The 15,766-nt window shown below is 36.8% G+C and overlaps 1 protein-coding gene across 2 annotated transcripts in view; it reads right to left on the bottom strand.

Moving 5' to 3' along the window:
* rbms3 (RNA binding motif, single stranded interacting protein) overlaps window positions 1–15,766 on the bottom strand; it is a 171,864-nt gene that overhangs the window by 102,146 nt on the left and 53,952 nt on the right. For both annotated transcript variants that reach the window (XM_048152604.1, XM_048152603.1), the window contains exons 3-4: window positions 6,027–6,085; window positions 1,204–1,295 (exon numbers count right to left, since the gene is read on the bottom strand). In XM_048152604.1, the coding sequence (XP_048008561.1) occupies window positions 1,204–1,295; window positions 6,027–6,085 (151 nt within the window). The remainder of the gene's footprint in view (window positions 1–1,203; window positions 1,296–6,026; window positions 6,086–15,766) is intronic.

Genomic DNA, 15,766 nt, shown 5'->3' on the forward strand with positions numbered 1-15,766 from the left:
CTAGTTCGTCGGCGTCGGCTTGGTGTGTTCTGGCCTTAAGTGTGTTTAACCAACTTCAACTTTTTTTAAGTCGAAATTATTTTCTGTGGTAATCGACCTTAAGCAACAAAGGCTGTCGCTTAAGCTTAATCTAAATAGTATATTCTATTACTCTCACCACAGGAAACAAGCAAACATGAGCTAAAACACTCTCTTTCACTCCCCACTCCCTCTCCTCCTCTCTGTAAGATGACCTGTCTATTTCATATGAGGCCTGCTGCGTTGCAGAGAGCTCTGACAGGCATGCATTTAAATGGGATTTCAGATACACAAACCATCTGCATCCTGACAGACCGCAAGCTTATGAATATTAGAGGACAGATGCTTTAAACAACTGTGCGTGCATCTGAATGCACACATTGGACATCAAGCTACACGGGTCCATTTCCAACACTTCCAGAAAATCATACCTATACCACCACAGCTGTCATCATCAACATCTTCTCTATAATCATTATCACCATCAGTGACGCCATAATCAGAAATATAGATATATATATAAATCAGTCCACTCTAACACAATTTGGTTTCTATTTTCCTTGTGCACTGTGTAGCTCCGCCCACAGTGACATCTCATTGGTACAAAATCTGCTCTACATATCTGTATATTAAAGGTGCAATAAGCGAATTCTAAAAAATGCTGTTGAAAGTGGATCGGACCAAGCACAAACTTGTAGCTAATCAGCAGTAAGGGGCGTATACATGCATTGCATAGCTTGTTTGTAAATTTAGGGGTGGAGCTATCAAGATAGGGGTTTGATCCTTTTGGGTAGGGTTGTGTTTGTTTTGGTGATTTCAAGTATCAACAGTGTTTCTCAGAAATCGCTTACTGCACCTTTAAACGTCAAAAGTTATGGGGCTGTGATTGCGCAACTTCACGCAATATTTCTCTTTGTGCTGGGGAAAAAAGACTTGATCCTAGAAAAATGCCACTGCACACCTGATTTCCCTTACGAATAAAAACTCAAAAACCATGGTTCTTGTAGTTATTCCATGAGAACCACAAATTAACCATGGTTTTTCTACAAAAACCATAGTATAACTAGGTTTTTTTTTTTGTTTTTTGTTTTTTACAAATGGTAGTCTATGCACCAAAAAAACATGGTTTTACTTTGACAAGGTTTTTACTATGAAGGGTTAGACACGGCGTAAAGCCTAGCTTACCTTTGCCATCTGTGCCTGCACGCCACTGGCCTTCAGGGACGCTACAGCTTTCTGTGCCGCTGCCGGACTGTCGAAATCCACAAAGCCATATCCTACACACACACACACATGTACAGAGTAAGAGTGAGATAAGACTTATTTATACACATTATAAGACACATATCTTAGTGTTTTTGCCAAAAACTGAAGAATTCTTTATCAGACATTAATCAGACCTTATCAGACACATTTATCAGATTCAAAATTCATTGGTCAAAACAAGACCGCTCTGTTGTTTGTCTTATCATGCTGATCGTGGCGACACAAGAGAGTCTGCATGTTTGAGCACAGCCGCTTGTGTCTGTGTGTGTGCTTGGGGAGACAGGAAACGGCCATTTTGTTCAAGGCTCATGCTTGTCAACTATTTCCTCAGTAACAGGACAGAGAAGGATTCAGCCTGACCTCACCCCTGCTGGAAAATCCAGATTAAAGGAAGAGTTCAGCCAAAAATGAACATTCTATTATTGCGTACTTACCCTGATTTCATTCCAAATTTATATGATTTCTTTGTGGAAATCAAAAGGTGCTTTTCTGACATATATTGTATACTGGACACTCTTTTTTAATATAATAAAAAGAGAAACACTATAATTCATGCACTATATTCCAAGTCATACGATAGCTTTTTGTGATGAACATATCAAAATTTAAGGGGTTAATCACTGCTCTTATTGCCAATTCCATGGGAGTTCTTGAGAGAAGTAGTGGAAAACAATTCATGAACAAATTTGATTGAGGTTTGATTTTTCAATGAATCGGTTGATCCAGTTCACAAAACTGGACTGAATAGTTGCGTTCAAAATGACGAACTTTACACTATGCACTTATGAACTACAGTATGTACTCAACCGTGTAGTGTATGAATTTTATATGGTTATTTTGTCATTTAACATCGGAGTCTGATAGTCCCTCCCCCTCCATTACGTAATTACAGCTGTGACAGTTAAGTGCATGAAGTGTCCAAAATTCCAAACTTAATTCTTTTGGTTAATTAAGTGCATCATCCGAGTATTTAAAGAGTACTTTTTCTTTTTGGAATTTTCAATGTGAACACACTACTCACACTATTATACTCCAAAATGGCATAGAACAGTGCCAGTGCAATATGCGAATTAGGATGCACCTAATGATTTGTTCTCGAGTCAGACTGATATGATTCCCATTTCAACTCGCTGACTCAATAAGTAATGACTCAGTTTGTTCCACACACAAAGCTGTTGTATGTATTCAGAGGCTTTAAAACAAATAGAGCACAAGTTGTATAGACTACTTTTATGAAACTATTTTGATACTTTAAGGTGCTTTTGTGTCCATTTTGAGGCTTGCCATTTGTAATTTCCTTTTGTTCCACAGAAGAAAAAAAAGGTAATACGATTTTGGAATGTTGTAAGGCTGAGTAAATTATTTTTTACTAAATTAAAATGATTTTACAATTTTGGGTGAACTAATAATTTTAGCAGGTTCCAGAAGGTACTTGGAAAGATTCAGTTTTTCTTTATTAAACCTATAAAACATAAATCATGACTTTATATAGCAGCATGTTTTTTCTTAAAGTGGTCTTAAAGTGACAGCATCCTAATAAACCTGCTGCTGTCTGTGTCATTCATGTTAATCAAAGAACAAAAGAAAAAAAAAAAAAAAAAAAATCACTCACTGTTCTTGACTGAATAACTTTTGAAACTTTAATAAGGCTTAATCTACATTCAACTTATGCCGTGAAGACTGAGCAGTGTTTGATTATTCAGTTTATCTATATTTACCTGTTAGACCTACCTGAAAATCTTACAGCACTGTTTACAAGGTTACATGGGTCAAAAACAATGAAAACAATAACTTTTTTTTGTCTATTTTAACAGGGCAGATAAAAATCTGAACTGGTCAGACTGGGCCAGTAGAAAAAAACCTTAGCGTTGAGTCTTGATATATTAAAGGCACAGCTTGAGATTTATTACAATGGGTTTATGTGAAGATTGTTTTAAGTTTACTTAAATTAAAAGTTGTTATATTTATTAATGTTGATTTTAATCATGTTGAATAGCTATAACTAATGGCTAAAATTGAGGGGGGAAAAATCAATTTAGAGAGGCAGATCATTATCAGTACTGGTATCAGTGATATTGGACTTTATTCATAGTGCTTACAAAAAAGATCCCATTAAACAAATATTTAAAATATACAAATATAATGTTTCAACATTCTACATTTTGGAGATTCAATGTAAAAGTATTACAATATAAAATATATTAAAAACTTTAATGTTAGTTGCGATTAATTACAGAAAAATGTGTGATTAATTAGTTATTTTTTTAAATCAATTGACAGCACTGTGTTTGTGTTTGCATAATATGTTTGTGTACTGTGTATATTTAACAAAATAAATATTATATATATATATATATATATATATATATATATATATGCGCATGCACACATTGTTCCTGGTCAACCAGCTAAATAGCCAGCTTAGACCAGCAAGAAAGCCATTACCATGTTTTAAAACTCAGCTACTTTTCCAGTAGGGTCCATTCCGCCACACAGCTCTTCAACCAAACATTTCTTTGGCAGCAAGCGAGAGAGAAGAGCCATGACTTCCTTTACGACATATCGTAATAAAAACTGCAGCGGCAGAGGTTCTTAAAGACCCTCAGTACATTTGAGGCACATTTGAGGCAGTGTGTCTTCATTCGGCAGAGGCATTCTCACCATAAGCCTCTCTAAACTCTAAACACACACACTCTCAAAGCCTGACTGACATTCGAAACCACAGATGGCAGAGCACAGTGCTTTGGAGAGCCCGCGAATGGTTCAAGCCAACAGCTCTATATGCCAGACATATGTGTTCATTTACGCACGCACACACACCTTACATATAGAACAACACGCCATCCGCTTTGAAGCTTCCCGGTAAACATGGATGTGAGAAGGAGAGGGAGAAAAATCTCTACAGCAGAGAACTGAGCCATCCAGATGTTCCAAAGACTCCAGATGTTTCATAAGCCTAAGAAAACAGAGCATGTGTGTGAAAAAGGATTTCCAGTAGACTGTTCTTGATCCAGAGAGAGGAACACTTCTGGTTTGAGAGATCGCTGCGAGCATTCCTGAGGTCACTGACCAAGAGAGCTAAACAGCAGCCATCAGGAAGTGGGCTGAGAAAGAGGTTTCAAGTTGAAGAATGCAGGGATCAATTTCTATTAACAATCTGACACCCAGGGCCGGAACAGGCCTGAAAAGGAGCTCGATAAAGAGTTGAAAAAGATAAAAAGCTCCTGTTTGTGTGTAGACATCACGCATATGAGGTTTTGGCTGGAAGGGTTTTGGAAGCTTTACCTAATTAAATCCATAAATACAAATGTGCCTCAAATGAGTGGCCCTATTCTCTTTCTCTATTTTCTTTTCCCTCTCTGTATTTTTCCCTTGGATATCAAAACTGTGGGAAAAAAGTCAGACGTGCACAATATCTTCTTCCTCTGCACATAATTCCAATTAGAAAAGGAAAGCGAGGTAGTGAAAGAGAGAGCTTGTTGGTATGCTGGTGTGTTGTATGACATGCAAATATTTACGCTCACTCCATTTAATGAGAGGCTCGTGATTGAGTCAAAGAGAAAATCAAACACACCCTCAACGCTAGCGTCACCCTCAACCATCTGTCATTAAGGACAAGGGGAAAAAACAGCTGTCTAAAACTGAAAATGTCTTTTTTTGCACAAACAAGTTCGTAATTACCGAGTCAAGTTGCGTAATGCAAAACACACAAAGTAAACACGCATTTAAACGTGTGTTTAAGGAACGGCCAACAATCCATGAAAGAAGAATGATTAAAAACGCTGGGAAGCTTGGTAACGAATGATATTCAGAAGCAAACGGGCCGAACAAACTTGATTGTAAACAACTCTCGATGGTTTACTCTATCATATGGGATTAATCTACAGCAGATAGGCCTGTAATTGCAATCAATCAACATATCTTTGAAATGAATACTGCATATCCTGTGCAAAAAAAAAAATTAAAAAAAAGGATGGCGTAGAAGCAAGCAGAAAACACATAAGTAGATTTAGCGAAGCCGTGAATGAAGCGAATCCATCTTTTTGTTCGTTTCCTGTCTGATATCCTTGGCTCCCATAAGTCCTGGCTGGAAGCCCATCAGGGTGGAGAAGCCTGGCAGAGTAGGAGGGCAGTTAACTCCAGGAAGTGGAAGTCCTCTAAAGCCTGGAGTGGTTTCCTCTGCTTCCCAAACACCCCCTCCCTCCCCTTCCCATGTGGGCATTAATACTCATTTTCGGACATATTAGATGTGCCTTCAGAGAGGAAGCATGACAAAGAGATGTATGCGTACACACGAAACTGGAGAAAAACCTGCAGGACCCAGTTTGGCAGATTGTGTAGGAAGCCAGGCTGTTTATTTACAGCTCTGGTTGAGTGTTTCCTGAAAAGAGGCTGTCTGCTAAATCATCAATTTCAGCCGGACGCTTCCTTCGCCCCTATGGCTATTTTTAAACCCCCACGACTAGGCCTGGACTTTTCAAATCAACACAGGAGGAACCCTGTGCTTTTCCTTGCCGCAGCCAACCCTGTTAGTCACGCTAACGTCTTATCCGGTTGTAAAGATTTCACCCACAATCACGCTAACACGTTTCCACCTTTAAAGATCTTCCAGACAATCTCCTGACTATTCAGACTCTTTCAAAATCTGTCATTTTATGAGGATTATTGATTATTTTAAGTGAGACTGTGAATGCTCTGTGAGCATGGTATTAATGCAAACCGATATTGACTGCGGTACTCACCTTTGCACTGGTTGGTGTTTTTGTCCAGGATTGCCTTTGTTGACACTATTTTTCCATACCTGCAAAGGACAAAGAGAACAACAGGGTCAGCTCAAATGAAAGATAGTCAGATCAAGTACATTTCAATGTATTATATGAAACATGGGCAAAAATCTGTTTTGGACTTTTTGTTCCACTAGCAGTATCTAATCATTTTAGTCATTTTAATTTCCACCATATCTCAAATGATGTGTTTGATTACATTATCTGGTGGAAATGATGGAAATTACATTTTTAACCCTTTTAAAATAAAATAAGATGCCTCTTGCCAATGTTAATTTCATAGTTTAATTTTATGCATGCTAAATACAGACTATGGAATAATATTTTCACACTTTTGCTTAATTTGACAAAACAGCATGATTGGAAATTACACAAATGTATTCATTTAAAATTCAGAAAAATCATTTTAAAATTTTATAAACAGTGTCAGTATTCAAGTATAAATATATGATGTTATATTGTAAAAATGTAATATTTATATGATAGCCTTTAATATTTTAAAGTCGAAATGAAATGTGAATGTGAGATTACGGTCAATTGTAAAAAAGTTAGGTGGGTTTAAAGGAATAGTTCACCCAAAAATGAATATTATCCCATGATTTACTCACCCTCAAGCCATCCTAGGTGTATATGACGATCTTCTTTCAGACTAACACAAATCAGAGATATATTTAGAAAATAACCTGGCTGGCTCTCCTAAGTATTATAATGGTAGTGAACGGAGGGCGTGTTTGAAGCGTGTTTAAAATAAATGCATGCATCCATCATAAATATAATCCATATGGCTCCGGGGGTTAATAAAGGTCTTCTGAAGTGATAGCTTCCGCCAGACGACCATGCGCATACTGTGCAAGTCGACTTGCGCCAAATGAGTAACCCCTGCCCTGAGGCTGGGCAACAAACTCAAGCTCCTCTTCTCTTATACTGAAATCTTCTGACATTTCTCTTTAAAATTTCTCATTTTAGACTTCTAATTCATGACCAGTGTTTTGTTTTGCTCTATCCTCTGCTCTTTCGCATTGGTCATTACGCCATGCATCAGTTCAGAAGCTAGTTAATTTACTAGCTTCCAGTTAGTTTTAAATATGGATATTTTTCTAACAAAACCCATCGCTTCATTTCAGAAGGCCTTTATTAACCCCTGGTGCTGTATGGATTATTTTTTATGATGGGTGGATGATTTTTTTGGGCTTCAAAACACACCCCCTATTCACTACCATTATAAAGCTTAGGAGAGCCAGAATATTTTTAAATATATCTCTGATTGTGTTCTTCTGAAAGAAGATCATATACACCTAGGATGGCTTGAGTAAACTACTAAACGGACTAAATGATTGGAGAAGTCAAGCATTTGTCACCAGAAAGTCTGATAAAAATAAAAATGAAACATACATGGATGAATCATTCACAATGAGATCAATAACATGCATTTATGAAATGGATTTTGTGAATTTTCATCGGGGTCTGGGACAAAGGTAAAAAATCCTAGACAGTTTTAAAGTGACCTTCATTTGACAAAAAGAAACTTAAAATGTGTTAGTTAGTAAAAGTCAACCCCTGGGACATACAAGTGCCTGAACTTTGATGAAAAACCCAAGTGTAATGTTTGCACCGAACTTAATTAAAAAGTTTGAACCTAACTCAAAGAGTATGTTTAATAAGATTTAGCTTAGCTTCATTAAAAACTTTGACGAAAGGATGTATATCGATACATCAATACATTCCTTAACAGGACACCGTAAACAAGGAGAGGTTGATTTTGGGTGCAGGATGTGAGTTTCAAACCCCAGTGATTTAATTAAACGCTGGAAGCATCACAAAGCCCCAATCTACACCACAAAAATCCCCGCCTTCGTTTTCACTTTTTCACCTCAGCTCACAGCACTGAGTACTCTTGTATTCTTGCAATAATCTTTCTCTTTTTTCTCTCTCTACCCCACAAAACCCCTATTCACATAGAGAAATCAGTCTTGTCGCGGAATCACGAAAGTGTCTGCACAACAGATGAATCTCTTTCCCCTCTGCAGTCCCTCTTTTCCCCTATTCTTCCCCTACCGCCTACCTTCCATCCACGATGGAGGTAATAAAGTTACTTATCGCTTCCGTCTCCGCCTGAAGACTGGGAAGACTGATATAAGCGTGCCGCTCCTGATGTGACTTTTAATTAATATTTAATGTGGCTCCCACCTCCAGGTAAAAGCGGGAGACTATATTACCCAACTTTATAAGGATGGAGGCGTTTAATAAGGGAGAGATCATTTCACTGTCACCGTGAGAAGCGGCGTCCCATCGAGGCATTGTACCGCTGATGTCTGGAAAATGGCAGCTAATTTATCTCATATCCCTTATAAGCCCACAAACTCCACAGCTTTACAGAAGAAATACAAACAATTATCAGAAGCCGCTGCAGAACTCTATAAGGTTGATAGGAAAAAGAACATTTATCGTACAAGGTTTCGTGTGAATTTATCAACAAAGTCTTCTGCAATTCACACCATAACACAGCGAAAAAGTGTGGGCGGATGTTTTTTGCGAAAACGGATAATCACAACTCTGGGATTGCAGAGACTCATTATAGAAACAATACTGGTTTTGTTTGAATTTTTTCATCAATATGGTTTGTCAGTAAACAAAGTTGAAGCCCGGGGGATGAGAGCAACCACATAACAGAGAGTGGAAGACATGAAAATGAGAAGCTCTGCTGGAGAAAGCATGTAGCGGACCAATGCGAGGGAAACACATGAGAACCATTTGACTCGAACGCTTGATTTGCTGCCATTTCATCTTGCAAAACAAGTGGTTGGACAAACACAGGCGTTTCAGATGAGTGAGTGGGTCGGGGTGGAGCCGAGAGAGGAATGCAGTCAACATAACTGGCAACGTTTCCGCAAGCCAGTGCCATGCTGCGGTCATGCACACGGAAGTCTCACTAACACGAAACTCACAAACAGGGAGGTTTCCTCACAAACATAGGAGTAGATTCAGCCAATAAGGGGTGCAGGGAGTGAAATGTCCCCCTAATCATTTGTTTGTCTTGTTTTGTTTGTTTACATGCTGATAAATGATGCATTGCAAACTACCGAGGTGGGATAATGTTGACGGAGTCTGTGGTTGTGATTTATAAGTTACAAAATGAAAGTCTTTGTTAAAACCTCAAAAACTTTAATGACCCCAATGCTGTACTTTCTGGTTAACGTAATGCTCTTTAGGATCATTTGTCAGGCTGACACAGCTAACATTGCAGCCAAAGGTGGAGGAGCTCACTGTGAGAACATCTGGCAAAGCGTCCTGATCACACTAACACTGAACAATGAACATCAGGGTAGTTTAAGGTTGATGGAGAGTAGTGATGCTGGGATGTGACATTACTCTACACAGGTTAAAGGGTTAGTTCACCCAAAAATGAAAATGCTGTCATTAATTGCTCACCCTCGTGTCGTTCCACACCTTAAGTCCTTCGTTCATCTTCAGAACACAAATTAAGATATATTTGTTGAAATCTGAGAGGTATCTGACTCCTCCACAGACTGCAATTTAACGACCACTTTCATGGTCTAGAAATGTACTAAAGACATTGTTAAAATAGTCGACGTGACTGCAGTGGTTCAACCTTAATTTTATGAAGTAGCAAGAATACTTTTTGTGCGCAAAAACAAAATAAAAATAACGACTTTATTCAACAATATCTTCTCTCCTCTGTCATTCTCATACGCTGTTTAAGTTCAGCCCTTCCAAGTTCTACGTCAGAACGCCGGCCCAGTATTGGCTGTTCACGTGAGCAGCATGACACATGCGTATGATGCTGACGCAGGAGCCAATAATGATGTAGAACCTGGAAGCTCTGAATGTAAAGAGTGTATGAGAATGACAGGGGAGAGAAGAGATTGTTGAATAAAGTTGTAATTTTTGTTTTGTTTTTGTGCAAAAAAAGTATTCTCGTCACTTCATTAAGTTAAGGTTGAATCACTGCAGACACGTCGACTATTTTAACAATGTCTTTAGTACCTTTCTGGACCTTGAAAGTGGTTGTTAAATTGCTGTCTATGGAGGGGTCATATACCTCTCAGATTTCATCAAAAATATCTTGATTTGTGTTCCGAAGATGAAAGAAGGTCTTACGGGTTTGGAACAACATGAGAGTGAGTAATTAATGGCAGAATTTTCATTTTTGGGTGAACTAACCCTTTAAAGTTGCCCTAGAATTGAAAATTGAATTTAACTCGGCATAGTTAAATAATTAGAGTTCAGTACATGGAAATGACATACAGTGAGTCTCAAACACCATTGTTTCCTCCTTCTTATGTAAATTTGACTTTTGCAAAAGACCACTGAAGAACAGGTGAATCTCAACATAACACTGACTGTGACACAACAGTCGGGATCATTAATATGTACGCCCCCGACTTTTGCATATGCCAGCCCATGTTCAAAGCATTAGACAAGCCAGTATTAAAGGTGCTAAAGAGGATCTTTTCGTCGACTGAGAAACCAAAGACTGTTACTGAGTTTTTGAAATGAGCGCATACGTAAGAACAACCCCCCTCCTTCGAAGGAACGCCTCCCAAAACTCGTAAACACTCGTATTGGAACACAAGTGTTTACCACCGGCATTCGCTGTGTCGTGTTAGTGGATTCATTATGTCAGACTCACCGCAGGTAACTCATAATCTGCAGTTGTTACTCCTGTCTCCGGACAAAAACATTGCATGCGGTGCCTGTGTAGTGTGGAAAGTTACTGGAGCGCGCAGCCGCGCTCGTCTCTCACAAGGAACGTCATGGCAGTGATTGACAAGCCAGAGGGCCAATCGTTTGGCTGATGTTTTTAAGGCCCTACCTCGTGCACAGATGATGTATATTAATATTATTCCTTTCAGTGCACCTAATAAATAGTCTTTTTCAGTTAGTAAAGATAGTTTCAAGTAATATTGCAAAAAATTTATAAAACAAAACATCCTCTTTAGCACCTTTAACATCTGGAGCTGTGCACAGCCGAATCAACAGACTTTATGCAGGTAAGCAAGCAAGGACAATAGCGAAAAATGGCAGATGGAGCAATAATAACTGACATGATCCATGATAACATGATATTTTTTAGTAATATTTGTACATTTTCTAAATGTCTCATTAGCATGTTGCTAATGTACTGTTAAATGTGGTTAAAGTTACCATCGTTTCTTACTGTATTCACGGAGACAAGAGCCATGTCGTTATTTTCATTATTAAACACTTGCAGTTTGTATAATTCATAAACACAACTTTATTCTTTATAAATCTCTCCAACAGTCACTATCAAACTCATTCAGAATCAAATGTAAACATCCAAATAAATACTATACTTACATGATCGGGTATGCTGCATGAAGAACACTTTGTAAAGATCCATTTTGAGGGTTATATTAGCTGTGTGAACTTTGTTTATGCAATGTATTATAGAGTCACGAGCTTGGGGGTGGGGAACGCTAGCCTTTAAAGGGGACACGCACAGAAACGGCACATTTTAAATTATGCCCCAAAATAGGCAGTTAAAAAATTGAATTAAAAAAATCTATAGGGTATTTTGAGCTAAAACTTCACAGACACATTCAGGGGACACCATTACATCTTGTGAAAAAGGGTTCTAGGGCACCTTTAAAGGTGCACTACAGAACATTGACGTGTACTGTATGTACTTGCTCAATAATGTAATTTTGTTTTTTCTTTCTTTTTCATTTTTTTTAATTTTTACCCCCCAAAATCTTAGTTCTTTCATCATTTACATACCCTCGTGTTATGCTTATTTCAAATGCACATATAATTTTTTTCCCCCCTGTGGAATACAAAACAACTTAAAATTTAATCTTCAAAACTACTAGCTATGGTATTCAAAATGAGGGTGAGTAAATAATGACAGAATATTATTTTTTGAACTATTCCTTTAATGTGGTCTTATTTTCATTAGCTGCCAAAGATAAACTAGCTTTACCAATTAGCACATTGCATGCATTTCATTACAGCATGCACATATGTAAAATTCATGCTGGCAAATCTCCAGTGTTGTCAGTCACACTAATGAAGTGCTGAACCCCCTTTTCTTTTTCTTTTAAAAAGAAACAGGAATGTTTTTCTGGATTGCATTTTAGGGTTATTGCCGATCAACTTAAAAACAGTTTCTACGGATGCTGACTTTTGATTAAGAACAAGATTCAAGTGTGTTTACTAGCTGAAAAAACTTTCAGAACCACAAGCATGGAGTTCCCCTCATGGATGTCCATGACTGCCAAGAATTTGAACTTAAATAACATCAAGCCAAAGAGCTAAATGTTTTACACTGAGAGAAGTCGCATGTTACAATATTAGTAAACAATCTACTTTATTATATACAGTACTAAATAACTCAAGGACAAAAATAGCATGTTACATCATGTCCCAGCCATTCCAAACACAAGAGAGCTGCAAATCACCTAAATCTTATTCATAATAACTTGATTTTTGTCCTAATCAGCCACGACTGACTACAGATACAGTAGCTATGCATGACAACAAGGCTCTTTGTCGGTTGTTTGGTTTTTATTTCAACAGTCTGCAATTGGATGGCATGGCCACAATGAAATCTCATTGGTCCAAAAGAAAGAAAGAAAGAAAGAAAGAAAGAAAGAAAGAAAGAAAGAAAGAAAGAAAGAAAGAAAGAAAGAAAGAAAGAAAGAAAGAAAGAAAGAAAGAAAGAAAGAAAGAAAGAAAGAAAGAAAAGGTTTCTTATACATTTTAGATACAATGTTATACACCATTTAATCATGATATTTGTCTGAAAACTACGGTAATACAGACTGTAATCAATCACAAAACATGGTTAATTTTCCTCAGGGAAAATCGAGAGCTTACAAAAGCTCCAATAAACACTATATCAACACTAATGTTGGCTAGCAGGTGAGCAGAGGCAAAGCTTTGCCCTTTGTTTACATCATAGCAACAGCATAAAACTTATAAATGGAACTGTTAATAGAAAACGCAAGTACAAATAATAATACATTAATTACAAGTTAATTACAAGTTGTGATCCACAAACAACAGATTGTCTTGACAAAGTGAGAACTGCTCCATTTCAGGAGAAGCTTTTGTGCATAGCCCGTATTATACTCTCTTAAATTCTGGAAGCTGTAAAGTGTAAAATGTGCAGCACGCAGATAAACACTGGGGTTCTAATGTTCAGGAACAGTGGTAATGCTCATCAGCCATAAGAAGGTCAAAAAAATGAGTTTTGGAAACGGGGTCGGAAAAAAAACAGTGTCTCTTGACATAGCGATAACACTGCCGTCTCTAATGCAGCCAGAGTTTTTAAAACAAAACCCGCCCAATTGCTACTCAAAACTAGCCAAAAACTAGCCCAATCGCATTTTGGTCAGGGGTCCCCAGTAAAATCGTGTTCCGGGGGGTAAAATCCACATTTTTGGTGGGGTTCCCCTGGTAAACTTCACATTCCAGGGGCTAAATATCATGTTATTTGGGGTTGTTTCAACCCACGGACATGAAAAACAACCCGCGGCAACAGTGTTAAAGTTGCACAATTTCACGGGAAATCCGTAGACTTGGCAACACTGAATGCAGCTCAACCAGGCCTCGCCCCCTTTTTTTTGCGTATTCCCTGGGCGAGAATTATTAAAACGAGAAAAAAAATGTGTTGTATTCCAAATAAGTTATTCTTTGTACAGTAGTGCCTGGAAACTGGATTCTCTTAAATAAAATATGGAGTGGACTTTGAGCTTTGTAACCTTGCAGATCTTTTTTATGTTCAAACAGCAACATTATACATATACATCTATTCTCCTGTTAATATTTTTGTGGAAACTGTGATACGTTATTATATATACAGTACAGTCCAAAAGTTTGGAACCACTAAGATTTTTAATGTTTTTAAAAGAAGTTTCGTCTGCTCACCAAGGCTACATTTATTTAATTAAAAATACAGTAAAAAATATTATTACAATTGAAATATTATTACAATTTAAAATAACTGTTTTCTATTTGAATATATTTCACAAAGTAATTTATTCCTGTGATGGCAAAGCTGAATTTTCAGCATCATTACTCCAGTCTTCAGTGTCACATGATCCTTCAGAAATCATTCTAATATGCTGATCTGCTGCTCAAGAAACATTTAATGTGTACAATTGTACAAAATATTTGTGTACAATATTTTTTTTCAGGATTATTTGATGAATAGAAAGTTCAAAAGAACAGTGTTTATCTGAAATCTAATCTTTTGTAACATTATAAATGTCTTTACTGCCACTTTTGATTGATTTAATGCCTCCTTGCTGAATAAAAGTATTCATTTCTTTAATTTCTTTAAAAAAAAAAAAAAAAAATTTTTTACTGACCCCAAACTTTTGAATGGTAGTGTATAATGCTACAGAAGCTTTGTATTTCAGATAAATGCTGTTCTTTTGAACTTTCTATTCATCAAGGAATCCTGAAAAAAAAAGTACTGTAACTGTTTTCAACATTGAAAATAATCATAAATGTTTACTGAGCAGCAAATCAGCATATTAGAATGATTTCTGAAGGATCATGTGACACTGAAGACTGGAGTAACGATGCTGAAAATTCAGCTTTGCATCACAGGAATAAATTACTTTGTCAAATATATTTAAATAGTACACAGTTATTTTAAATCGTAATAATATTTCACAATATTACTGTTTTTTACTGTATTTTTAATTAAATAAATGTAGCCTTGGTGAGCAGACGAAATTTCTTTTAAAAACATTAAAAATCTTAGTGGTTCCAAACTTTTGGACTGTACTGGACTGTACTGGACTTTTGGACTGTTATTTTATATATATATAAAATAACGTATCACAGTTTCCACAAAAACATTAACAGGAGAATGTCAGAGTATATTTATGGAGTTAACCTATGTGAAGTAGGGCTGGGTAAACAATATAGATTTCTCGATTTTAATCGATTCTCTTTTTTACGAACCGATATCGATTCTTAAATCCCAAGAATAGATTAGTCTAGTCTGAACACGAACATCCAATAAATCACAATAATCTTTGTGCTCTGTTACTTTTGATATGAAGCAAAGTCTCAGATTTCAAATGACGTCCATCTTATTATGAGATTCAAAAAATAAATACCATTTTGGCGCTGTTTATTGTGACGTGACAGATCGCTGTAGTACCGCAGTTAAAGAGAAGCGGCAGCACGGAGCGCATGTGAATATCCTCTCCTCTGCTTTAATACCAGTTACAGTGTGAAATAAACATCTGAAGGTATGTTAAAATATACAGTACATCATACCAAAATCCATATCATGTCTTGTGTAATAGCTCAATCAGTGTTTCAACCTCGGAAAGACGTCAATAAAATAGCTTGCAAACAATGTCACGTAACGTCACATTTACCTTAGAAAAACATATTCAGTGACCATAAACTCATTAGTCAGCTAGAAAATGAACTCTAGAAAGCAGCATTCTGATGAATATAGCTATGCACCTTTACATATTCATTATAATGTTTTTCAATATTTAATGCATGTTTGAATAAATCAGTTATGACAGCCACAATTTAAATGTTTATATTTAAAAAACACAAAAAAACAAAAACAAATAGAAATATGATTATGTAATTCTAAACTGTATTTATTAAAAAAACACATTACAGCATTTACAGATTTTTTTTCCTCTAGAAAATTTGCCATGTTCTATAACTGATATATT

This window comes from Megalobrama amblycephala, linkage group LG13 (assembly GCF_018812025.1).
Source record: "Megalobrama amblycephala isolate DHTTF-2021 linkage group LG13, ASM1881202v1, whole genome shotgun sequence".
In the NCBI taxonomy this organism is placed as follows: Eukaryota; Metazoa; Chordata; class Actinopteri; order Cypriniformes; family Xenocyprididae; genus Megalobrama; species Megalobrama amblycephala.